Source organism: Microtus pennsylvanicus, chromosome 2 (genome assembly GCF_037038515.1).
Source record: "Microtus pennsylvanicus isolate mMicPen1 chromosome 2, mMicPen1.hap1, whole genome shotgun sequence".
In the NCBI taxonomy this organism is placed as follows: Eukaryota; Metazoa; Chordata; class Mammalia; order Rodentia; family Cricetidae; genus Microtus; species Microtus pennsylvanicus.
In genome coordinates, this window is record NC_134580.1 from 151,528,246 (window position 1) to 151,555,149 (window position 26,904).

General features: G+C 51.9%; 1 protein-coding gene across 2 annotated transcripts in view; it reads left to right on the forward strand.

Annotated features, from left to right (window-relative positions):
• Cdh4 (cadherin 4) overlaps positions 1 to 26,202 on the forward strand; it is a 490,043-nt gene extending 463,841 nt beyond the window's left edge. The window contains exons 8-16 of one of the 2 annotated variants that reach the window (XM_075963292.1): positions 2,543 to 2,680; positions 10,158 to 10,343; positions 12,799 to 13,052; positions 13,624 to 13,766; positions 17,346 to 17,579; positions 18,081 to 18,314; positions 19,118 to 19,257; positions 19,799 to 19,963; positions 22,652 to 26,202. In XM_075963292.1, the coding sequence (XP_075819407.1) occupies positions 2,543 to 2,680; positions 10,158 to 10,343; positions 12,799 to 13,052; positions 13,624 to 13,766; positions 17,346 to 17,579; positions 18,081 to 18,314; positions 19,118 to 19,257; positions 19,799 to 19,963; positions 22,652 to 22,858 (1,701 nt within the window). In that variant the 3' untranslated portion in view covers positions 22,859 to 26,202. The remainder of the gene's footprint in view (positions 1 to 2,542; positions 2,681 to 10,157; positions 10,344 to 12,798; positions 13,053 to 13,623; positions 13,767 to 17,345; positions 17,580 to 18,080; positions 18,315 to 19,117; positions 19,258 to 19,798; positions 19,964 to 22,651) is intronic. The other variant, XM_075963293.1, reaches the window with a different exon arrangement.
• The last annotated feature ends 702 nt before the right edge of the window (positions 26,203 to 26,904 follow it).

Here is a 26,904-nt window from a genome sequence, read left to right on the forward strand (position 1 = left end):
ATGGTGGAGGATGAATGGGTAGATGAGGGATGGTGGAGGATGAATGGGTAGATGGAGGGATGGTGGAGGATGAATGGGTAGATGAGGGATGGTGAAGGATGAATGGGTACATGAGGGATGGTGGAGGATGAATGGGTAGATGAGGGATGGTGTGAATGGGTAGATGAGGGATGGTGGAGGATGAATGGGTACATGAGGGATGGTGGAGGATGAATGGGTAGATGAGGGATGGTGGGGGATGAATGGGTAGATGAGGGATGGTGGGGGATGAATGGGTAGATGAGGGATGGTGTGAATGGGTAGATGAGGGATGGTGGAGGATGAATGGGTACATGAGGGATGGTGGAGGATGAATGGGTACATGAGGGATGGTGGAGGATGAATGGGTAGATGAGGGATGGTGGAGGATGAATGGGTAGATGGAGGGATGGTGGAAGATGAATGGGTAGATGAGGGATGGTGGAAGATGAATGGGTAGATGAGGGATGGTGGAGGATGAATGGGTAGATGAGGGATGGTGGAGGATGAATGGGTAGATGAGGGATGGTGGAAGATGAATGGGTAGATGAGGGATGGTGGAAGATGAATGGGTAGATGAGGGATGGTGGAGGATGAATGGGTAGATGAGGGATGGTGGAGGATGAATGGGTAGATGAGGGATGGTGGAGGATGAATGGGTAGATGAGGGATGGTGGGGGGTGAATGGGTAGATGGAGGGATGGTGTGAATGGGTAGATGGAGGGATGGTGGGGGATGAATGGGTAGATGGAGGGATGGTGGGGGATGAATGGGTACATGAGGGATGATGGGGGGTGAATGGGTAGATGGAGGGATGGTGTGAATGGGTAGATGAGGGATGGTGGAGGATGAATGGGTACATGAGGGATGGTGGAGGATGAATGGGTAGATGAGGGATGGTGGAGGATGAATGGGTAGATGGAGGGATGGTGGGGGATGAATGGGTAGATGAGGGATGGTGGAGGATGAATGGGTAGATGAGGGATGGTGGAGGATGAATGGGTAGATGAGGGATGGTGGAGGATAAATGGGTAGATGAGGGATGGTGGGGGATGAATGGGTAGATGAGGGATGGTGGAGGATGAATGGGTAGATGAGGGATGGTGGAGGATGAATGGGTAGATGAGGGATGGTGGAGGATGAATGGGTAGATGAGGGATGGTGGAGGATAAATGGGTAGATGAGGGATGGTGGAGGATGAATGGGTAGATGAGGGATGGTGTGAATGGGTAGATGAGGGATGGTGTGAATGGGTAGATGAGGGATGGTGGAGGATGAATGGGTAGATGGAGGGATGGTGGGGATGAATGGGTAGATGAGGGATGGTGTGAATGGGTAGATGAGGGATGGTGGAGGATGAATGGGTAGATGAGGGATGGTGGAGGATGAATGGGTAGATGAGGGATGGTGGAGGATGAATGGGTTGATGGAGGGATGGTGTGAATGGGTACATGAGGGATGGTGGGGGATGAATGGGTGGATGGGGGGGTGAATGGGTACATGAGGGATGGTGGGGGATGAATGGGTAGATGAGGGATGGTGGGGATGAATGGGTAGATGAGGGATGGTGGAGGATGAATGGGTAGATGGAGGGATGGTGGGGGATGAATGGGTAGATGAGGGATGGTGGAGGATGAATGGGTAGATGGAGGGATGGTGTGAATGGGTAGATGGAGGGATGGTGGAGGATTAATGGGTAGATGGAGGGATGGTGGAGGATGAATGGGTAGATGGAGGGATGGTGGATGAAGAGAGGAATTCTGTGACCTGTATGCTGCCTATAACTTTTCTGGAGCCAATGTATGGAACTCACACACACTTCTCTGTGTCACAAGGTGGGGCCTGCCCTTTTCTAACCTTTTAGGAGAGCAGAACTGGAGATTGAACCCATTTTGAGTTCCCAGTGGTGCCAGTGAGAGGTGACAGGGTCCTCACAGAGCTGCCCCCTCCCTGGACTAGTCAAAGGCTGTCATTCCCACAGCATGATACCCTCTGGTCAGCAGAGTGGTCAGTGCCTCTGCCTCTCAGTACAGGCAGTGAGCAGGGGAGGGTCATGTGACTCCCTCAGAGCATGACATGGCACACCATCGTCCTTTGCTTGCCTTTCAGAGAGCACACCTGCATCCAGCTGCTCCCCTCTCCTCCATGTGGAACTGGAGACCCCCACTGCTGTGTCCTACAACGTGCTAACTTGGCATTCCTTCCCCGTCCAGTCCTATCCTTCCGTTTAGCTCTGCTCCCACAGCGACATCCCTTAGCCTGGCCTTTCATCTGCAGACTGTCCACTCTGAAGACGGTGCAGGTTCCTCTGAACCCTGACCTCTGCCTCAACACAAAACTGACTGTGCCCACTGAGATACAAATACGGTTGCCCTCCTTCTGCCACAACCGCCTACCACAAGGCAACAGCAGGTTCCACAGCCCCAGGAAGTCCCAGGCAGACCATGCTAAGGGTGACCCCACTGAGGAAGCCTCCATTCCCCATCTACCGAACCCAAAGTGACCCATTGTCTTTCCCCTCCAGAAAGTCCAGCAGTACACGGTCATCGTCCAGGCCACTGACATGGAAGGAAACCTTAACTACGGTCTCTCGAACACAGCTACTGCCATCATCACAGTGACAGACGTAAATGACAACCCTCCGGAATTCACCACGAGCACAGTGAGTACCGTACATCCTCGCAGAGAGACAGCTCCAAACTGCCACCTCCCTCTCGGTGGTGGGAGAAGAGCTGGATGGACCATGGGTAGCAAATACTGCTGCACAGATGACTGACCGAGAGGGACACTGGGCCAGCCATCTCTGCCGGGAAAGAATGGCCTAGCCTGTCCAGTGGAGAGATGGCCCTAAGGGCCTGGTAAGCCCCAGGATTAAGTGGCTGGCTGATACCTTGCTGAGATAAAGCTCTGGAGAAGGTGGCCTTCCAGGCTGTCACATGTTTAGGGAGGCCATGTGACTGTGCAGTGTGTACTTGCTTGCCAGATGCCCAGCTGGGCCCTGGCTATGGGCATGTGTGTCTTTGACGCAAAGATTTCCTTCCTACCTTGGTCCTCAGAAGGCAGTGGCTGGCCCCGTGTGGTTCCCACCCCCAGACAAGGAAATTGGTAAAGACTGGGCTAGACCCTGGATACTGGGGACCTCAGAAGTCAAGGACCTTTGCTGAACATACAAGTATCCACCCAGCCATGGAATAGAAAATCCACTGTGAGCCTCCAGCCATGGGTCTGAGGAACAGACCCTGCCCCGCCCTGGGAGAGAAGATTCTGGAGACGAAACTGTAAATCACATGACCCCGATCTCCCCTAGCATCCACCTCCATGGCACCCGAGTCCACGAATGGGTGAACAGTTCTGTGACCCAAGTGGTACCCGCCCCTCCGTGAACACACAGTTCAGCCCAACCCTGAAGAAATAGCAGGCTGCAGGTGTCTGGCCGGGATGTGCAGAGGGAAAGGTCAGAAGGTCACTCTCAGACTGAAGAGGGCCATGTGTCCTTAATAGTAACAAGGACTTTACCAGGCACACGGGTGAACACTCTCATCAGGCCCCAAACAGTGAATAAGAGAGACCCAGTGGTGGGCCAGGACGTGGGGCTCAGGCCCAAGGCCCACAGGAAGCAGCTGGGACTGAATCCTGAAAGTAGCTGCCACGTGGAGATGAGAGAGAGGAAACCCATTTGCCTAAGGTGAAGGCGCCTAGAAGGCTGGTTCCCCCGACAGGAGCATGACCACCACCCGGCCCCAACCCCGAGTCCTAGTCTCTTGGATCATAGCACCATCTAGTGGCCAAACAGTAGATGGCACCAACAGGTGCTGCTCAGGACCCCTGCAGACAGCGTGAGTCCTATCCCTCACCACAACCAACAGGGCAGGAGAAGGGAGTAGTAGAGGGTTTGGCCAGGCTGCAGGGAGAACCACTGACCCTACAAAGTGACATCTGTGGCACAACCAGCCTCCTGCCCTAGACAGGCTTCTAGAGGGTGGGCATGGTGGTCAGCGCTCAGCTTGGCAACTGCCTTCGGTGACAGTGCAGGAACTCCCAGCTGGCAGCTGGGAGAGACAGTTGGTGCCGGGCCCACACTGGCGCCACTCCTGGTCTAGACCATGCTTTGCTGCAGCCACTGCAGAAGGGCAGGGAACACACCCAGGGTAGCCTTGTCAGGGGCAGAGCCAGTACAACTGTCCACAAACACAACCCCGCTTGCCTCCTGATAAAACACCATGACCAAACACAACATGGGGAGGAAAGGGTTAATTTAGCTCACACATTCTGATCACCACTGCAGATTCACAGTTTCTGCTTGGGCCTGGAGGCAGGAACTGAAGCAAAGACAATGGGGGAATGCTGTTTACTGGCTTGCTCCTCATGGCTTGCTCAGTTTGCTTTCTTGGAGCACCCAAGACCACCAGTCAAGGGGGGGTCCCCAGAATAGATTGGACCCTCCAATATCAGCCATTAATCAAGAAAATGACCTACAGACTTGCCTACAGGTAATATGATGGAAGTGTTCCCTCAAATGAGGTTCTTCTTTCCAAATAACTCTAGCTTGTGTTAAGTTAGGGGGAAAAAATCAGGACAACGCTCCTAAGTCAGGCATCAGTGCTGTGGGATCCCAGGATAATCACAGGGCGCTCAGACTCTAAGTCAGGGCTACACCCCTATGCCCATTCCGGACTGCTGGAGTACAGATACTGGGGTGCAGGAAGGACACGGCTCTCCTGACATCGGCGCCCCCGCTTACCTTCAGAAAGCAGCCCTGGAACAATATGGTCACCATAAGAAGCAGGCCAGAGGGAAGTCACAGGAGTTCAGCTTTGGGTTCATCCCCAGCAGAGGAGACGGAACTGTAGAGAGCTGCATGGAGCCACGCCTAAAAGATGGCGCTGGCTTCCGCCCTCCACGATCCCGAAAGTGAGCGCTCTCTGATAAACAATTCCTTATTTGGCTAAGACCAGACTCTTGCAATCATCACCCAATGATCGCAAGCGATTGCGTATGCGTGGATCAATGGACGGTGCCCACGTGGCAATCTAGGGTTGGTAGCTCAGGCCTATTTAAGGGCTGGGAGAGGCTTGCCTGGGGAGAAAAGAGAGAGAGATACAATTGTAAAAAAGTCCTGAATAAAACTGCTTGCAAGAAGAGCTCCGGTGTCGCATCATCCTTGCTGGTCGAGGCGGTCGCTACACGGAACACCACAGTGGCCGGAGGAGTTTTGAGGAGCATGCCTGCGGGAGGAGGGTTTCATCAAAGACTGAGGACATTGGCCGGAGCATCAAAGGGCAGTGTATGACACTCAGGGACCCAGCCTGCCTCCCAGTCCTGCACAAGCCCAGTTCTCCACATCTGGACACATGGTCCATGCCCACTTTGCTCATTCCCAGAGCTCCTAGAAGTTATGCAGGTTGGAAAGGACGGGAGAGCCCACATACCCTGCCTCAGAGATAGAGCCAGCAAGCCCTCCTCCTGTGGGAAGTGGATGATCATACGGGGTCAGACTCAGCACGACCTAGGCTGGCAGCTCTGACTCCAGATGAAGCCTCAGCTCTTGCTGTGCTGCTGCCCGGGCTCTACAGCACAGCTCGAGGGTGACCATGGCCACAGTGAAAAAGCACTAACAGTCACTGGCTCCCAGTGCCCTCCCACGATAGCTCCTGGGGTGTTCCCCCACCTGACCTCAGCAGGAGGCACTCGGCTCCCAGTGCCCTCCCACGATAGCTCCTGGGGTGTTCCCCCACCTGACCTCAGCAGGAGGCACTCTGAGGATGGACCGGTTTCACCCAGCATCCGAGCTCTGTCTGGTCTGGACCACCACCTCCAATCTACCTGAACTTCATCTTCTCTCAGGTGCATCAGCCACGCTACAAACACCCCATGCCGTCTGTGAGAGGACAGAAGCTCTGGGAGAGCAGTGCCTCTCTTTATGCTGGGACACAGAAGAAACCATTATGACCCCAGTTAGCACAGGTAGCCGGAGGGTCACAGCCGGAGGGTCACAGCCGGAGCACAATGGCACAAAGCTTATTTCAGGGGTTGGTCCTGCCTCCATGAAACCGATGAAGGAAGGTGGAGACTCCCACTTCCCTGGGACATGGAGGGCCAGCAGGGAGGGCAGTCTGAAGTCCCGTGAATACAGAACACTTTCCCACGCAAGCCCCACAGCTCATCTTCAGTGTGCCCTCCACAGACATACATACTTGGGCTCCAGCGGCCCTCACCAGGCCCCATCCTGAGTGGCAGGCAGGTGCCCCGGGACACAGTGGGAGTGTACAGGCAGGTTGGCCACACACCACACATGGGCTATTTTTGTGAAGCTTAATCAAGAACAATCAGGCAGAGCTGAAAAAGATGCAGGGACTTGCCAGCTCCAATTCCTATTCTTAAGTGTTAATTAAAAGTTATTTTTCTTCTTGCTCCTGTGCAACTGCAGTGCCCCCTGGAGGGCAAAGCCCATAGCTCGTTCAGGGCCACCCTGCCATCAGCACTCCCCTCCAGAGTGATGCAGGACCAGCCGGGGTGGAAAACAACCTCCAGACAATGCCCCAGGGGCCTGCAGCCTACCCCATGCACAGACCCCAGTGGGCTCAGAGGGACCCTGAGACCCAGCAACCGTGGTCTTCCCACCCACACACGGCCACTCTTCTCACTGTGTGACCTTGGCTGAGGTCCAGACATCTCTGAGCCCAGGATGCTTTCCACATTTGACATCCATGTGTGATGGGTGGTGAGGATGGGCCGTCACTGGTCCTAGGAACCTTGTACCTAACAGTAAGCACAGGCTCTGCCTGCAGGTGAGAGCAGTCCTAGCCCAGCCCAGCCGTTAGCAGTAAAAGGCAGGCGCAGTCACCAAAGCTCTCTACACTGAACCTCCACTGGTAAAGGAGGAAGGCAGAGCCACGCAGGCCCGGCCTATGAAGCCTGACTACAGGGGCGTTTGCTGTTTGCCTGTGCAAGGTGGTCGGTCCCCTCACAGGTGTGAATGACGCTACGTTAAATGACGGAAAGGAGGCAGTCACGTCATGGTATTCCCATAGGTCACCTCCCAGCAGGACAAGAAACAGCGCCCAGTAGGGCAGTGTCCATCTGAAGAGCCCTTGGCCAGGCTGTTCTGTGCACATGGTGCTGGCTCTCTGTCACCATGACAATGAGGTCATTGGTGTACAACAAGGAAAAATCTATTTCAGCTCGTGTTTTCTGAGGTACTGTGGACCTGTGTTGGGGACACAAAGTATGGGAGGTGGGGAGCATGAAGCAGAAGAAACTGCTCAATTGGTCACCAGGAAACAAAGATAGACCGAAAGGGGTCAGGGTCTCCACAGCCCGTCAAGAGCACAATCCTGTGACCTGACTCCCTCCCACAACCCATACCTACCTGCTATGGTCTCTGCCCTGCCCCCAACACTGCCCCAGACTAGGGACCAAGTCTTCAACACCTGGGACCTCAAAAGATTCTTATCCAAATCAGAGTAGGAGCAGTGGTCAAAGGCAGAAGGCTCACTCACCTGCCCAGAGATGACTTCCCCAGAGGCAGGAGTCCACTGAGCACAAGAGCCAAGAATCTGTGCCTGTAGGTGCCAAAGGTTCTTCTAGAGGCACCTCCCCCAATAACCTGGGGTATACATGTAACTGATACACCCTAACGCATGTGCCACTAGGGACTGATCTTCACAAGGCTAGGTTAGGAAAGCTCCAAGCCTCAGGCTGACACCTCCTCAGACAGGTATAGGTTGGGGCACTGGGGCTAAGGACATCAACATATAAATTTATGGGACATGCAAAATGGATCAAAGACCTCAACATAAAGCCAGCCACACTGAACCTCATAGAAGAGAAAGTGGGAAGTACCCTTGAGCACATAGGCACAGGAGACCACTTCCCAAATATAACTCCAGCAGAACAGACACTGAGAGAAACAATTAATAAATGGGACCTCCTGAAACTGAAAAGCTTCTATAAAGCAAAGAACACGGTCAACAAGACAAAACGACAGCCTACAGAATGGGACAAGATCTTCACTAATCCCACATCAGACAGAGGTCTGATCTCCAAAATATACAAAGAACTCAAGAAATTTGACATCAAAAGAACAAATAATCTAATAAAAATGGAGTACAGATCTAAACAGAGAACTCACAACAGGGGAATCTAAAATGGCTGAAAGACACTTAAGGAAATGTTCAACATCCTTAGTCATCAGAGAAATGCAAATCAAAACAACTCTGAGATTCCATCTTACACCTGAAAGAATGGCCAAGATCAAAAATACTGATGACAACTTATGCTGGAGAGGTTGTGGGGAAAAGGGAACACTTCTGCATTGCTGGTGGGAATGCAAGCTGGTACAGCCCCTTTGGATGTCAGTGTGGCAATTTCTCAGAAAATTAGGAAACAACCTTCCTCAAGACCCAGTAATACCACTTTTGGGTATGTATCCAAAGGATGCTCGATTGTGCCACAAGGACATGTGCTCAACTATGTTCATAGCAGCATTGTTTGTCATAGCCAGAACCTGGAAGCAACCTAAATGCCCCTCAATAGAAGAATGGATAAGGAAAATGTGGTACATTTATGCAATGGAGTACTACACAGCAGAAAAAAATAACGACATCTTAAAATTTGCAGGCAAATGGATGGAGCTAGAAAACATCATTTTGAGTGAGGTAACCCAGACCCAGAAAGACAATTATCACATGTACTCACTGATAAGTGGTTTTTAAACATAAAGCAAAGAAAACCAGCCTACAAATCACAATACCAGAGAACCTAGACAACAATGATGACCCCCTAAGAGAGACTTACATGGATCTAATCTACATGGAAAGTAGAAAAGGACAAGATTTCCTGAGTAAATTGGGAGCATGGGGACCATGGGAGAGGGTAGAAGGGGAGGGGAGAGGAGAGGAGAGGAGCAGAGAAAAATGTAGAGCTCAATAAAATCAATAAGAAAAAAAAAACAATGTTGAATGATACCAATCTGTCTACTTTGGGAAACTTGGACTTTAAAATATTATTTTAAATAAAAAAAATTTAGGGGCCATGACTCAGCCTGCAACACTGCCCCCGCAAGCCACTGTGATCTCCCTCAGAGGAAAGCTCCCCATATCCTGGTGCGTGGACACTCAGACGCTGCGGCAACCCTATTGCTGACTCAGAATGTGACAGGAGTGGGGGTTCTCACTGTGGAGGCCACCAGCCTCGCCCAGCCACACAGAGGAGCCGGGGAGCCCAGTGAGAAGTCAGAACCTGGACACATGTGCCCATGACTCGGGTCTTCTGTCTTCTTTGGGATTGCTTTGTGCCCCTCTGTGCTAAATGGCGAAGAGGAAGGTTTGAAAGTAGGGCCCTCTGGAAGTGGCCTGTGCCAGCTCACCTGTACCCCTAGCACTTCCTAGGGGACCCTCTGCAGTCTGGGGCCTCGCTGCTCCAGGGCAGCTCACAGAGCAGCCCTGAGGACACTGTAGGGACATCCTTTAGGATGGGCTCGGTGGGTTCCCATCGGACCCTGAATTGACGAGACAGTTGTGCATCTTCCTAAGGTGAATCTCAAGACAGCAGAGAATGTGACCTCGGAGCTGCTGAGAGCAGAACCTAGAAGCCAGCCGCAGCAGTGGCCACGGCTGGCAGGGGACAAGGATTTCTAAGGCAGACGCACCCTTCCCCCACTCCGAGTGGTGCACACTGCAACCTCACTGTACCTCAGCAGTAGAGAGGTGATCACTTTCGTGTTTAGTCACTGGCCACAGGAGCTGACCCCCAGCCACCTGGAGCAGTGACCTGATGGTGGCAGCAGCCAGGACATGCTTCTCTCAGAAACCTCTTGCAGCTGCACGTAGACTCCCGCTTCTCCACTCTCCAGCGTGCTTCCGTCCTTGCCATGCATTTTTCACGCATGTGAGAAAAGCTGGGGTGTAGGAGGGGAGCCTGTGCCAGAGCTTGCATAGGTGAGGCTTGTTCTGGGGAGACGGGAGCAGATGGGAGCCTCTGGCCAGGGCACTCTGTCATCAGTCAATACCAGCTAACCCACTACTTAGGACACCTACTTCAGAGCAGTGACCCTGCTGCTCCCCAGCACTGGCTGGGTCCAGGGAGCCAGGTCCCCAGGCTCTATGTGAGGCCCTAATGTTCTTTCTTACACTTCACAGTTTGCAGGAGAGGTCCCCGAGAACCGTGTGGAAACAGTAGTAGCCAATCTCACAGTACTGGACCGAGATCAGCCTCACTCACCCAACTGGAATGCAGTCTACCGAATCATCAGTGGGGACCCCTCGGGGCACTTCAATGTCCGCACAGACCCTGTCACCAATGAGGGCATGGTCACCGTGGTGAAGGTGAGTGACTTTGGAGACAACCTCCACAGGGTCTCTCCTAGCTCAGGCTGGCCTCAAACTTGTGATCCTCCTGCCTCCACCTCTCACCCACCATTTTCCACTGGAAAGGAGAAACAGTAAAGTTTAGATTCTGGCTTCCGAGTCCTCGCTGGCCTTTTCTTCTGAATGAGTCTCCTTCATGTGAGGCCGTGCACACACCTTGTGGTACAGTGCTCAGAGAGCAGGAGGATGCGGTAAGACCCTCCTCTCTGGCTGGATTCTAGGACCCACCTCTCCAGGGTGTACTTGGGTCTCACTTTTGAGCCAAGAGTCATTGGGGGGCGGGGGGAACGTGTCACCTTTGTGGGTATGCCCAGAACCCTAATTGAAACTGTCAGAACAAATTTCCTATTGGTTTCCACATTACAGGTGTGTTTTATCTTACCTGCCTGTGGATTTTATTGGCCATAGTCTTTCTAGAAAGACTGATGTTTTAGGGCATCACATACCACTTGGTTCCATGTCCCGCAGGAACATGAGCCAATAAACACAGAGAGACCATTCCCTCCACAATTTTATGGAGCAGTTTGTTATAGCAAACTGGCCTGACCTCTGTCTGGTGCTTCCAGGAGGGGCTCCTGGCATTGGCAGTCACTGGTTATACTAGAGAAAGACCTTGTCACAGTGCAATACCAGCTTTGGGAGTGTGGTGGCACCTGGGGTTTAAGGGTCCCCAGGAGCCAAGACTAGGACTGGGGGAAGCTCACTATTTCTGGCCTAAACACCCCATGAGACCTTTCAAGAGAGGGGTTCAGTCCAGGGACCCTGTAGCCACAGGCCCTGTAAGTGCACCTGTACAGTGTCCAGCAACACAGTACAAACTGGGCAGAGATAGGGCAAGCGAGGGACCAGCCCATTCCCACGTGTACAGCTGACTTCACCAGCAATACCTGGCTCTAAGGAAGCAGAAGCACAGGCCTAGCCATGCCCCAGGACCCAGTGCCTGTTTCTAGAACCTGTGACTGTCCCAGCTGGCAGCAGGGTCTCTGTAGGTGTGACAGGGTTGAGAGTCTCTGGGTCAGCCCAGTGCAACCTCAGAGGTCTTTAAGAGAGGGAGCAGAAAAGTCAGAGAGTGTCTTAGTTGAGGTTCTGTTGCAGTGGTAAACACCATGACCGAAAGTAACTTGGGGAGGGAAGGGTATACTTCAGCTTACATGTCCCAAGCAGATCTATCACGGAGGGAAGTCAGAACAGGAACCCGGAGACAGGAGCTGATGTAGAGGCCGTAGAGGAGAGCTGCTTCCTGGCTTGTCCCCCGTAGCTCGCTCAGCCACTTTCTTACAGCACCTGCTCAGGGGTGGCCCCACCCCACCCACCGAGAGCTGGGTCCTCCCCCATGATTCGCCCATCAGGAAAATGTAGCACAAGCCAGCTTAGCGGCTGCGTTTTTTCAGTTGAGGTCTCCTAAAAGGACTCTAGCTCGTGTCGAGGTGGCCTAACACCATCACAGAGAGAGAAGGGAGAGGCAGAGCCGGTGGAGGCAGGAAGCCACAGCTGGCTCTGGAGAGGTACTAGACCCCACACACCCTCTCCAAAGTGGAAACGTGAGGCGGGAGTCTCTGGAGGGAACTGGCCCTGCTGTTGGACTCTAACCCAGGCACAGACATTTTACGTCTAACCCCAGAACTGCATTCAGATTACGTTAAGTCTCCAACTGGGGACACAAAATTAGTAACGAATATAAGGAAACGCTACATGAGTAAAGGGTTAAACACTGCTGCTTGGCTGGGCACTGTGAGGTTCTGAGACCTTCTCCCTACGTCTTCCGACCAACCTCAAGTTTGCCGTCTTCCTGTCTCGGCCTCCTGAATGCAGGGTTTCAGGCATGTAGCTGTGCCCAGCAGAAACAGTGTGGGGTCAGGGAGACACGTGTGCTGCTCATGCATGAGGCGGTCAGAGACAACCTGCAGGAGTTGGTTCTCTCCTCCAGCTGTGTGGGTTCTGCCAGGCACACTCATCATCAGACGTGGCAGCAGATACCTTTACTCACCAACCCATCTTATTCGCCCTAAAACCAAAGCCAACCTTTGGCCACCATTACTCTCGGCCCTCGTATTTGCTGAGCTTCCTGCGGCTGCAGTGACTCTCAAGGCCCTCAGCACATCTGTCCCTGCAAGCCCACACAGTAATTGAGGAATTGTTACTGAGAAGTCATGAAGTCAGGCATGGAGATACACACCTGTAATCCCAACACTTGGGAAGCCAAGGCCCATGCCCCAGAAGCCAGCCTCTGCCTCATTAAGGCATGGGGCCGCTGGCTAGAGTTTCATCCCAACCCTCCTCTCCTCGTATTGGCCAGAACCCAGAATAAGCCAGAAACAAGAGTCTGATGTTGAGGGACAACAAGACTGGGCAGTGTGGATAGCCAGCCCCACGCCCACTCAGGAAGCCCCGGTTCACCTGTCCCTTCTTCCAGGCAGTGGACTACGAGCTGAATCGCGCCTTCATGCTGACCGTAATGGTGTCCAACCAGGCGCCCCTGGCCAGTGGGATCCAGATGTCTTTCCAGTCCACAGCAGGGGTGACCATCTCTGTCACTGATGTCAACGAGGCCCCCTACTTTCCCTCCAACCACAAACTGATCCGCCTGGAAGAGGGTGTGCCCACCGGCACTGCGCTCACCACTTTTTCCGCGGTGGACCCTGACCGGTTCATGCAGCAAGCTGTGAGGTGAGTCTTCAACGTGACCTGGCCTTGTCTGACCCTCAAAGTGGGGCCCAGTTCTCTATGCTACACAAAGGAGTCCCACAATGCCCTAAGAAGCCTGAAAACCAGAAATCCCAGCAGAGAGAGGAAGGACAATGGATGCCATGTCCAGACCTGAGGCACTGGCTTAGTCTAGGAGCAACCCACCCCAGGAAGGCACTGCCACCATGTCCAGGCTAACAGGGGAGACAGGAGCTCTGGAGTCAGGGCAGGCCATAACTTCACTTGAGCAAGCCACTTACCTTCTCTATCCCTCAGAATACCCCCCCTGTAAAAAGTAGATGATGAGAACACAGCCTCCAAGAGCCCTCTGGAAGCTGAGACCACCCACCACAAGGACACAGGCTCTGTTGTGGCCTGTCCTTCCCTGTGGGAGGGACACAGAGGGGCGTGAGACCTCCAGGCACTCTGGGGGAACAGCAACGCCACTGTGCTATGATCCAGGATGCTGAGGCTGTGACCCTAGGATGCATGCAGGGCTGTCCGGATGAAGGGCACCGGGGCCCTCACCTTGCCTCTGGCTTCCTGCCCATAGGTACTCAAAGCTGTCTGATCCTGCCAACTGGCTGCACATCAATACATCCAATGGGCAGATCACCACGGCCGCGGTCCTGGACCGAGAGTCACTCTACACCAAGAACAATGTATACGAGGCCACCTTCCTGGCTGCTGACAATGGTGTGTCCCACTGTGACCCGTGTCCTGGGGTTATGGGCAGGGGAAGGGGTGGTGGTGAGGGAGGCCAGCGGCACCCAGAGGGAAGTCTGTGCAGGCAGCCATGAACTGGCAACTTTGTCAGTCAATGCTGCCCTCATCCTGCTCCCTTCCATCACCCAAATTTCAGTTACCCCACCTAAGAACCTGCTTATCCATTTGACCATGCTTCCACACCGTGTTCCCACGGTCCTTCATTCATGGCTAGTCATCAGGGTAGTCAGGAACCTGGGAATGCAATGGCGGATGGCTGCCCTGGCTTCTCAGCTTTCCCACCTATACCTGAGTGATGAAAACAGATTTGCTGTTCTCCACACTGTTAGCTGGCATCCTACCCAGGAAAGGCAAGAAGGCCTGTGTCCACCCTAGACCTGTGACGCTGAGTCAGAGCAGGGCTGAGAGCCCCAGGAGCAAGGGAGGGCACTGGGCAGGCACTGGACAGACGTATGCTGGGCAGGCACTGGACAGACGCTGGGCAGGCACTAGACAGGCACTGGACAGATGCTGGGCAGGCACTGGACAGATGCTAGACAGACACTGGGCAGGCACTGGAGGCACTGGACAGATGCTGGACAGACGCTGGGCAGGCACTGGAGGCACTGACAGACGCTGGGCAGGCACTTGGGCAGGCAGCACAGAGAAAGAGCTGAGAAATGGAACAGAAGAATGATGTTTCATGCTGAGGAAGTCAGTGCAGGTTCTTGTAGATGGATTTTTCTTTGGACTACCAGCTCACCAAAAAAAAAAAGACATGGAGACTTATACTAATTATGAAAGCTCAGCCTTAGCTCATGCCTGTTTCTAACTAGCTCGATAACTTAAGTTAACCCATTTCTACTCATTTACTTTCTGCCTCGCGGCGCTATTACCTCATCTCCATAGTGCCCTTCCTGCTTGCTCTGTGTCTCCTGGCGTCTCCACCTTCTTCCCAGCATCCTCTCTGCCTGGAAATCCTGACTAACTACTGGCTGTCCAGCTTTTTATTAAACCAATCAGAGTGACACATCTTCACAGCATACAAAAAGATTATTCTACAACATTTCCCCTTTTTGTCTAAATAAAAAGAAACGGTCTTAACTCTAACATAGTAAAACTAAATACAATGAGAACAATTATCAGGTATTGTCTAAAGAGAAAGGAAAGGTATTAACATTAACAAATGAAACTATATACAATAAGAACAATTATCAATTAATAATTACATTCACAATGTCTAGTCCATTTGATTTTGGCAAATTTAGAGAAAAATACCCCATTATCTATCCTATTTTTATGAGTCTGAAGTTTTCTACCTAATTTACTTTCTATCAAATCTAAGGAAAACTAACTATAACCATCTAGTCTTCAACCCCACTGAAGACCTGAGGATATAATATTACCTGGGTAAACAGGAAGTGCAGAGCAAGCAACTTCCAAAACTAAGAGAAATAACAGAAACAGTTGGCTGCCTGGGCCCAAGGTTCCTCTGTAACACTGGGGATAACACAGATATTCTACAGGCCTAGAATATCTGACAGACCTTTCTGTGAAGTAGGGATTTTTGAAGGACTGCCTTACGTGTCTTGGCAAAGTTCAGCAGTTGCTTTCTTTGGATCTTGCTTGTCCAATTTGGGCATCATACTGAAGCACAATTAATAAAAGCTCAGGACAGATATTGGGGTTCAACCTGAAGATCTGAAAATCAAAGCAGCCAGCCACTGGCTCTTACCTCGACATCAGTCTGAAATGGCGATCCTCTCTCCAGAAATCTCAGAATGAGACTGAGTCTGAGAGCTGTCTCCCCCCATCTTATATTCCTCTCTAGGGCTGGGATTAAAGGCATGCACCACCCAGTTTCTATGGCAAACTAGTTTGGCTACTGGGATTAAAGGTGTGTGTTACCACTGCCTGGTCTGTAAGGCTGACCAGTGGGTCTGTTTTACTCTGTGATATTCAGGCAAATCTTATTTATTAAAATACAATTGAAATGACACTATACCATACTGCCAGCAGTCAATACAAGGGCAACTTCTTTGTCCAGTGTCTAACTTTTGCCACAAAGAAAGCGAACTCTGTATGGAGTTTCTTTGATGCCCATCATCTTCATCTTCTTGGTGCTGCCGGAAGCAGACATATCTCATTGTCATGAAAAGCCTTATGTTATTAAGACAGCTTAAATGCCATATTCTGTAAGTCTCTGAAGTATTTGAAGACCATCTATCTATTCAAAACATCCCTCTGTTTGAACTTGAAAACATACCTAACATGACTATAAATCTGATTGTTATAGATGACTATCAACCTATGTTTCTTTAATATCCTAAATAGCTTTCAAAAACTAAAACCTTACATAACCTTCTCAAATGAGCTGCATAGGTGCAATACCTTAGGAGTAGAAAGATACATGCAGTGTAACAATAACCTTAAATTTGTATCAATATACAAAAATCCATACCAATGTAAAATATTTGAGACTAGTAGTTGTTCAAAAGTAGACTCAATAATCCACCTCTTTATCCCATCATTTCTATACTATGCCCCCTCCCCCGTTTTCATTTCAGAAAGAGATCTCTGAATCTAATATCCTTTTGTTTAGATACTGACATGACCAGTAACAACTTGTAACCAACTCCCCTAAGTGATGACAAACATCTATAACCCACCGAACAACCAAAAACGTGGGTGTTGTGTCTGATTGTGTGAGACTAATCTTTAAACTGCTGTGGCATGTCAGCCACCGCCACACCACGCTGGAGGCTGGCTCCAGCCCGCCTGACAGACTGCAAGACTAGAAAACCACATCTGGCTCCTTGTCCAGAGATTTTCTTAGCTTTCTCCAGCCCTGTGTTTAGATATTCGAGCCCCATGTTGGATGCCATTTGTAGACAGATTTTTCTTTGGGTGACCAGCTTACAAAGAATGACATAGAGACTTACTATTAATTATGAGAGCTTGGTCGTAGCTTAGGCTTGTTTTTCCATAGTGCCCATCCTACTTGTTCTGCATCTCCTGGTGTTTCTGCCTTTTTCTTCCCAGCATCCTCTCTGTCCAGAAATCCTGCCAAAGCTGTTCCCATAGCAAATGACAGCCAGAGAAACTCCAACCTAACCCGACTGGCTGCCCCCAGGTCCCACAGTCCTTGCCATCCACAAAGTTGACTGTAGAGGCACTGAAGAGATGGCTCAATGGTTAAGAGTGACTGGCTGCTCTTTCAGAGGACCCAGGTTCAATTCCCAGCACCCACATGGAAACTCACAACCATCTGTTACTCTAGTTCCAGGAGATCCAACACCCTCTTCTGGCTCTGTGAACAATGCACAGATGTGATTCCGAGACATACATGCAGACAACACGAACACAGAAAACAAACAAACAAAAAATAAATCTCAAAAAAAAATTAATTGGCCATACAGACAGCCCTTGGTGAGCACCCAGCCCTTGTTCAGAGAAGAGTACCTGGTCCTTTTCAACAGCAGGTTACAAGGTGGGGAAGGAATTCCTGTCAGTGTATAGGTGTGTGTCTTGCTGGGGCCTTCACACATCTGTCTGTCCTCTGTCCTACAGGGATCCCTCCAGCCAGTGGCACTGGGACCCTGCAGATCTACCTCATTGACATCAACGACAATGCACCACAGCTGCTGCCCAAGGAGGCACAGATCTGCGAGAGGCCAGGCCTCAATGCCATCAACATCACTGCGGCCGATGCCGACATGGACCCCAACATCGGCCCCTACGTCTTTGAGCTGCCCTTCATCCCCACCACAGTGAGGAAGAACTGGACCATCACCCGCCTAAACGGTGAGCCCACCCACAGAGCCCTGGCCAGGCAGAGCCGGGATCTAGGATGTGGCCCAGGATCCATCACCAAGGAGGAGTGAACCACACAGATGGGGAACAGCCCCTGCCCTCCCAGAGAGTTCATACACAAGGCTGGGGATATGGCCCTGTGCACTCCCATCCCCACCACAAACCCACTCATTTCTTCCTAGTACCTGGCTGTTTTTTAGACAGAGCCTAGCTTGGACCATGCTGGCAGTCACTGTGGGTGGACTGGAAGCACCCTCTTAGGAGGTACCCCTTGCTGTTACCCCTAGGACAGGGTGACCTCATTCTCAGGTGTGACCAGTGTGTACCTGTGAATGTGTGCATGTGTTGTGTGTACATATGAGTGCATGATGTATGTGCATGCATATGTGTATGTGTGAGAGAGATTTTCGTGCTACTCGGTGACTACCTACAGAAGTCTTCCTTGGGAAGGAGAGCCGACCATTGGCTCAGCATTGCTGTTCCTCACTCCAGGTGACTACGCCCAGCTCAGTTTGCGCATTCTGTACCTGGAGGCAGGGGTCTACGACGTCCCCATCATCGTCACGGACTCTGGAAACCCTCCCCTGTCCAACACGTCCATCATAAAAGTCAAGGTGTGCCCGTGTGATGAGAATGGTGACTGCACCACCATCGGTGCCGTGGCTGCAGCCGGCCTGGGCACGGGCGCCATCGTGGCTATCCTCATCTGCATCGTGATCCTGCTAAGTGAGTGCTGGCTTTGTGGGCGTGGGCTTCGTGGGCGTGGGCACCCTGTCCCACAGACAGCCAGGGTGGAATGAGATCCAAGCCTCTCTACAGCCACTTCACTCAGCAGCTTCCTATCTATTCCTGAAGTCCAGCAACACTGTCCACACGGGCTATGAAAGCAGGATCTCCCACCTCGTCACTCTAGCCCAGACGGAGGGCCAGCCTGCCCACATCTGGTCCATCTTTGGACTCTGCCTCCCAAAGGCCCCTGAGCCCCCAGGCTGGCCCCCTCCTGGGCCTCCAGTATCTGCAGGCCACTCTCAAATGGACACGGTGGGAATGACAGTCCCTGTCTGTCAATATCCCAACTCCAGCCCTTGTCTTCCCGTGTTCTCTCTGAACAGGATTCAGGGTATGGGGAACAAGAAGGATGCTCAGAAATGACCCTGGGGTGCCATCTTTCCCCCTGGACAGCTGACCTGGTCCACAGTAGCACAGAGACCACAATAGCAGCCGTGACAGAGGGCCAACATCCCCTCTCCTAATCACACTGAGCTAAAGGGTCTCCACCATGTATGGGAAAGGACTGAAGACCAAACATCAGGACCCCAGCTTAGACCAGAATGAACCACAACATGACCAGTCCAGATCTAGGGGTCCCTCTGATGGCATCTGGTTCCAAGGCCTTTCACCAGACAGTGTGGTGTCTTCCTTAGGTGGGATCAGACACAGCCCCCGGGTGGGGCTGGGCGAGGGACATATGTGCGCAGACACGCCCACGTGTGCATACAGTGCTCACGATGCAGCCCCTCTTCTCGTAGCCATGGTCCTGTTGTTCGTCGTGTGGATGAAGCGGAGGGAAAAGGAACGACACACAAAGCAGCTGCTCATCGACCCTGAGGACGATGTGCGTGACAACATCCTAAAGTACGACGAGGAAGGAGGCGGCGAGGAGGACCAGGTGAGCCCCAGGTCTCAGCCTCCCTGCTACAGTCTCTCCCGTGTGTGTGCTGGGACCTGGGCAGACTATGCAGGCTCTATCAGCATCCTCCTCCCATGCTCCTCCCTCTCCAACCACCTCCCCATTGCTGTCCTGGAGAAAACAGGCCAGAGTCTTCTGGGGACGCCAACACCCACCTCCTGGATACTCCCAGTGGGGGGCTCTCTGACCAGAGTGGGTGATCTTCACAGAGCTAGCTAGTAGCTGCAAGGAGGACCCAGCCCTTTCCCATCAGCTCAAGGTGGCAGTGCAAGGCTGCTGAGCTGCAGGCGGGAAAGGTCACCTGCCAGGAGGGAGTTCCTGGCCTTGGCAAGGCCGCTGGCAGACATAGACTCCATGACTAGATAAGAAGTGGATTGCGTGGAAGGGACAGGCCTGGGGGGGGGTGCTTGGAGACTGGTACAGTGGCACCCTCTGGGCAGGTGACAAAACTGAAAAGGTTGCCCTGCCTATTACCTCCCCGCACTCCAGTTCCCCTGACTCACTTGGCCTCCATCCCCAGGACTATGACCTCAGCCAGCTACAACAGCCGGAAGCCATGGAACATGTGCTGAGCAAGGCCCCTGGTGTGCGGCGGGTGGACGAACGGCCAGTAGGTGCCGAGCCCCAGTACCCAGTCAGGCCTGTGGTGCCCCACCCAGGCGACATCGGAGACTTCATCAATGAGGTATGAACCTTGGGAGGACCTGAGCAAGGAGTCCCCTTTCAAAGGAAATCCTACACTCAGAGCTCTCTACAGGGCAGGGCCAGAGGTGGCCAGGCCTCCTGCTGTGTGGCTGAGGTGCCTCTGAGGAGGCCTAAGGTTCCCAGTTGCTAGGGGGAATTGGGACCATTTAGGCCCCTTTGCCTGCAGTAACAGAAGGAAGGCCTAGTCTCAGGAGAACAGCAAAGCAGCAATACAGCTTTTGAACACACAGAGCCAGTGCAACTGGGAATAGCCTTCCCACCCACACCGGAACCCTTGTACCCAAGAAAACTGACCTGCATGTCTCTCCTCAACCATCTCTGACCCGTCCCCATCACAACACAAAGGTGGGAGTCCATGCACCCCACAGAGCCCTTCCTGCCTTCAGTTTTAGGCTGTATTAAAGACCTAACTAGACCTCCACACCTTAGAGAAGCTTGGTCTCTTAAAATGGAGCCAGGAAAGGCTCAGGCTGCACGTCACACCACCCCATCTCTTACAAAGGTTTTGAAAGGGAAACAAATGGCTGTCTGACAGCAGAGCTCTGGCTCAATTAACCAGGGAACTCACCATCTACTTTCAGGCTGGAGCAGCTGTAGGGCAGAAAGGGATTGCGGGAAAGAGAATGAGAAGTTCCCTTTTGGGGCACGTGGTTAGCCATTGCTAGGAGTAACCAAGAAACATTGAGCTTCAACATGTCAGATGATCTCTTAAAGCCAGCCATCCTTAGGAGCAGTAACACTGGGAAAGGAGAATCTAGAAAAACTGTTACTATACTTCTGGAAAGCAAATTACTTTTCTGTCAGGAAATGTTGTTCAACCAAACGTGTCCCTGGCTAACACCTCTGTCCACCTTCTTCTGCAGTAAAGCAAAAAGAAACAGGGAGAGCAGCTTCCCTGGGGTCCCATCTGTGACCCCGCCTAACCACTAGCAAGCAAGTGGGAGTGGGTGGGTTGTAGCTTTACTACCAGGTCCTCAAGACTCATTGTATTTGAAGTGGGGTCAGCAACACTTATACTTCAGCCAGTGGCAGATTCTCTTACATGATAACCTAGGTTGTCAGTCAGCAAACATCCAGAAGTTTCCTCAGAACATTCATAGGAGGAGATATCACCAAGGTCTGAAGTTACCTGAAAGCCATTTCTTAGGGTTTTTATTGCTGTGAAGAGACACCATGACCACAGTAACTCTTGTAAAGAGTTTAATTGGGGTGGCTCATTTCAGAGGTTCAGTCCATTATCATCATGGTGGGGAGCATGGAGGCATGCAGGCAGACATGGTGCTGGAGGGGAAACTGAGACATAGGAAGTCAGCTGAGATACTGGGTGGATCCTGAGTATAGGAAACCTCCAAGCCCGCCCCCACAGTGACACACTTCCTCTAACAAGGCCATACCTACTCCAACAAAGACACACCTCCTAATGGTGCCACTCCCTAGGAGCCTATGGGAGCCAATTACATTCAGACCACACAGCCACTGACACTCAGACAATACCATGAGCAACAAGATGTTTAGACCCTACAAAGCAGGCTCCACCAACCTCCAACCTACAGTCCACAGCCCATTGTCAGGTCACTCAGAAGAAATTACAGAGAGTAAAGACACAGGCTATGAGAATCACATTCTCTTCCCAGGGCAGAGGTGGGAAAAAGTGCACTTAGGAGAACAGGCAAAGCGTTCAGTACACAATGGAGAATGAGAAAGAATGAATGAAAAATAATAAAACTCCCAACTGAAGAAGGAAAGGATGGGGGGGGAATAAAAAGTAAATAATAAAAAGCGAAGAAAAAGATCATGAGGAGAAAAAGAATTAAGAGTGTGAAGGCTGAGGGACAGGCTCAAGGGGTAGAGTCCTGGCCTCAGAGCACAAGGCTCTAGGTTCAATCCCCAGCTCTGCAGAGAATTGAACATGGTAACTCAGTCATCTGAACCCCTGAGCTGAATAAACTCATCATCTCACCCCACCCATACCACAACCCTAACTCTAACCCAACTCTGCCTAGCCCTACACCTAACCACGTTCCAACCCTAACACTACACACGGCCCAGTCAGTACCCACCTCATTTTTAAGTTTTTGGTTTTTTTTCTTTTAAATTTATTTATTATGCATACAATATTCTGTCTGTGTATGTCTGCAGGCCAGAAGAAGGCACCAGACCTCTTTACAGATGGTTGTGAGCCACCATGTAGTTGCTGGGAATTGAACTCAGGACCTTGGAAGAGCAGGCAATGCTCTTAACCACTGAGCCATCTCTCCAGCCCCTGCCCACCTCATTCTTGATGCTGCCAGTGGCTCTGAGCTTCCTGGCCCTACACTCCGTGCCCTTTTTTCTCAGATTTATATATTTTATTTTATGCGTATGGTGCTTCCCCTGCGTATGTCTGTGCACCGTGTGTATACACCAGGTCAGAAGATGGAGCGAGTCCCCTAGAACTGGGGTTAGAGATGGTTGTGAGCTGCTGTGCAGGTACTGCAAGTGCTCTTTACCACGGAGCCATCTCTAAGCCCTGTGCTCTCATGCACACACATTGTTCGGTCCTTGGAAACACCCTGCAGACAAACATATGCAGCAATTACTGAGTACCTACTGTATGCAAGATCCTGCCCTCCTCCCACGGGCTGACAGCACACACTCCACCCTAACCCCTCATCTCTATGATCTCCAGGGACTTCGAGCTGCTGACAATGACCCCACGGCACCCCCCTATGACTCTCTGCTAGTCTTCGACTATGAGGGCAGTGGTTCTACCGCAGGCTCCGTCAGTTCCCTGGACTCCTCCAGCTCCGGGGATCAAGATTATGACTACTTGAATGACTGGGGGCCCCGGTTCAAGAAGCTGGCGGACATGTATGGGGGTGGCGAGGAGGACTAGCCAACCTCACCCCTCCCGCTAACATGAGAAGGACACTCGAGGCCAAGCAGCGGGACTGAGCCAAGGCACTGGATTTGTCCTGGTGTCAAGAGGCCCCTCCCCACTGCCATCCCCCAAGTGGAACTGTGCAGTACGAACATAGGCCACCAGGCGCCCATCACCACTGCGGCATCTCAGTAGCCACGTACCGCAAAGGGAGAGCCAGAGGCACAGCCCTAACTTGAATTTCTTACAACAAAAGCACTGTTAAAATAAAAAAAAAAACAAAAGTGCCTTTTGGTACACGTGACAGATTCCCTAACTCAGGAGTGACTGAAAGAGGAGACAGCCCAAGGCCCCAACTCTGCCCACCCTGCCCACAGCCCTGACCCCATCTGGTCTCCTCTGGAGGCAACACACAAGGAGTGGGAGAGAATATGTCTTTTTTAAAAAAGTCTTTTATTAAGAAAAAAGGGGGGGATGGCTTATTTGCAAAAATAGTATGGGGTCCAGATGGCCACAGCTTTTGTCATGCCCGGTCAGTGTCTCCTGAGCCCTTTGGGCTCTCCAAGGCTGCTAAGTGAGGACCAGACTTTCTGGTGCCAAGAAGCACTGGGATAGCCCAACCCCATCAGCAGAGACTTCTATGTGGACTCGGCTTTCACCTGAACTCATGTCCTGCCCACCGAGATACTGTAAATAGCAGGGGTGGGTGCGATGCCGAGGGGCCACCCCAGTTGGTCCTCGCCCCTGCATTTGGCCACTGCCCTGTCCACCAGAAAGCTACTCTGGACCAGCTGTCACCCCCAGTACCACCAAATGGCTTTGGTCCAGGACAGCGTGTTGTCCAGAAGCCACAGCATCCTGCCAAACCCTGGCAATACCCTTCACGAGGGATCCCGGTGAAGGCACAGCAATCACAACGCCCCTCAACGGAACCCCCAAATGCTCTCAACACACTCCCCAGGCTGCGCAGACAACAGAGAGTAGAGCCTGTCAGATGGTGGCAGCTGCTGGGCCTCCTTGGGCCCATTTAGCCCAAGCTCCTGCCTGGTGCCAAGAACTGCTATAGATGTCAGGACCTAGTCTAAGTGGCCGGTGAGAGGTTCTCTTACTGTGCCCACGTGACCACAGATGCTCTGGCTTGGACCCACGTTTCCATTGTTCTCTGGATCTGGCATTGCACTTTCCGTGGGTAGCTTGACGCAGGGCAGGCTGGGCAGGGTGACCATGTCTGTAGGACAGAGAATAGGCTACAGACAAGGACTGTGAGACATGGCAAAGCTGCCTTTTTCACCAGAGGGGAAAACAGGCCTAGGACATTCACATGTCTGGGCCCAAAGGAGCCCTGGGATGGGGCAGAAAGGCCGCACTGGAGGGGCACCCTGTGCGGTCAGCTTCTTGGCTCCCCAAGAAAGAGGCTGAGAGCACTGGTAGCTTGGTGTCTGGGTCTCCTTTGGGAGACAACAGAAGTCCCAGCATTGATGAAAAATAAGTTCCTCCCGGATCCCCAGCCTATACCTACTACTAGGGGCCAGGATGACTTCGAAAGGGCTGCGGGTACCCAGGAGATAGCATGCGCCCAGCTAAGTCATGGTTCCTCATGGCTTCTGGCTTTATACTATGGCTAGGTTCACCCCCTTCTCCAGACTGCTTTGGATGCACCAGAGTGAACTCATAGGTGCTGAACTTATGGGTATGACCCATTGGATGTCAGGGTTCTTTCCCAACCCAAACCTGTCCCCACTCTGAACTCCTAGACCTGAGCTGGCCATACGTTCAGCTGTGTCCATTCTCACTGCTCCTATGGCTGCCCTAGGAGGTGGGATGGACAGGGGCCTCTGCAGCTTCCTGGGAATCATCTTCCCTACAGCCAGCCAGGCCAACAGAGCTAATGGAAGGCCAGGGGTGGGGAGGGGGCGGGGTGGGGAGATAAGCTCTCCTATGCAAATTGCTCAGCAGCCAGAGAGGGTAGTGCTGAGCTTGGCATGGCCACTGGTCTGGTAGGATGACTATGGGTCAGGGCTGGGGGAATGAGAATTTTCTGGGTTTGATTTTGGGAAACCCAAGGACCGCGAATGCTCTATTGGAAGTGTGCATATGACTGAGAAGTGTGCACGTGATATGGTGTCATGGACTCCCCTGAAGTCCCAAGGCTTTCTTGGAGCCCTGGGACGGGAGGGACCAAATCTATCAGCTCTGGAGGAATGTCTCATCTGCCTCCACCTCCCTCTGACCCCCCACCCCCCCCCAACAGGCCTCTGTCACTGCCAGGCCCCTGAAAGAACGTCCATGGGGTTCCCTAAGAGCAGGACAGCTTACCCCTTTCACTCAACACCCCCAATTAGCCCCTGGGGCTAGAGAAAGATAGGGTCCACGCATCCCCAGACTCATGTTGGAACTCTGTTCCAAGGCCAACAATTTAGCATTAGCGAAGCATACAGTCAGTGTCAAATGTTTCCCTCCCGTAGCTTGTAGATACGACGCGTCTGTGGTCAGGGCCCAGCCAAACGAGGCTGGTGGCCAGCTCTGTGTAGTACAAGGATGTGGTTTAGTTCCTCTAGGGAGAAACCTGCCCTGCTGAGCGGCTTGGAAGAACACCTGTGCACGATCAGCCTCATCACACCTGACTCCCAGCCAGCAGCTTTTCTCTCTCATGTCTTTCAGCCCATCCAAAATGCTGGGCCTCCTGCCACCAAAGTGTCTGAGTAATGGCCAGTTGTCAGGCCCTCAGAGATACACCAATCTCCCCAGAGTGAGGACATGGTCCATTGAGAGTGACACCTCTGGGCTCTCTAAGGTAAACGGGGAGGGGAAGTTCCCACTTCCACCCAAGCTGAAAGGCAAAACCAAAAACTCAAGATAGAATCACCCTGCACAGAGAGCCAGGTACGGTACCGAGCCGGCTCTGCCCCACCAGCCGGCCGGTGGAAACCACCTCCGTATACACCTAGAACGCATCTTGCTTTTTTCTTCCTCTCCTTTTTTTCATTATGGTTTATTTTGTTGCATGTTTATTTTTAAAAATGGACAAATGTGTAGCAGCCCGCATGACCGTGGTTGTTTTGGGAAAGGTACCAGAGTATGACGTGTTCACACTGCAGCTGAGCATCGTGCGGTGAGACAGATGTTCCGACTTTTTTGTAATCGTCAACAGCACAAATATTTTGTATTGTTGTTTGTATCATTTTGTATCAAAAAAAAGGGAAAAAAAAAGGGAGTCAATGTTTCCAATGTGTTTTTAGTGCCAGGTGGTCTTGGTTCCAAAGGGAACAGGAGTTTTGCGGAATTGTCATGTCCTGGAGAGGAGTCCGGCGTTAGCACGCTGCTCCAAAGGAGTAAATAAAATCCCCTTTTAAGTAGTCTGCCTCCGACTTGCTTGTGTTTTTCCATTCATTTTGGGATCTGACAGAATTTAGGGCCATGGGCAGGACCTGAGGGCAGCTGGTGCCAAAGTGAGACCTTGTCACACACAGCGGCTTCTTGGATACCTGCTGTGTCAAAACTTGGGCACTGTTCTGGGCTCAGAAAAGAAGTACAACCAGGCCCACTCCTCACACATCTGAGGCCCACGTGTCCTGTGCGTATCTTAGATGTTTAGGTTATAAATCAAATGCCTAAAGTATGCTCATCAATACACACAACTTGGCGACACCACAGAAAGGCAGATGTAGATTGAGAGCAGGTTTTTTCTGTTTTATTTTTATGAGTACTGGGAATCAAACCCAATCCAGGGCCTCTCCTATGCTAGGCAAGTGCTCTACCACTGAGCCATATCCCATGCCCGAAATTTAAAATTCTCTGTCAACATGTGGCTTGCAAGAGGGAACTGGGCTAGGCCTATGGCCTCCGTACCACTCTGCCTTCCTACCCTAGCACTGACTGACAGGCAGGGAAGCTGGGGCCAGCACATGGTACTCTAGTCTGCATGTGGCCTCTTTGCCTAAGCATTCCTTCCCCCAAAACCCCTTGGAGCTTTAGACAGGTCCACTTTGTAAAAATAAGAATAAAAAAGGAAAGAAAAAAGAAAACTAAGGTGTCTTTAGATGGAGCTTGCACAGGCTGGG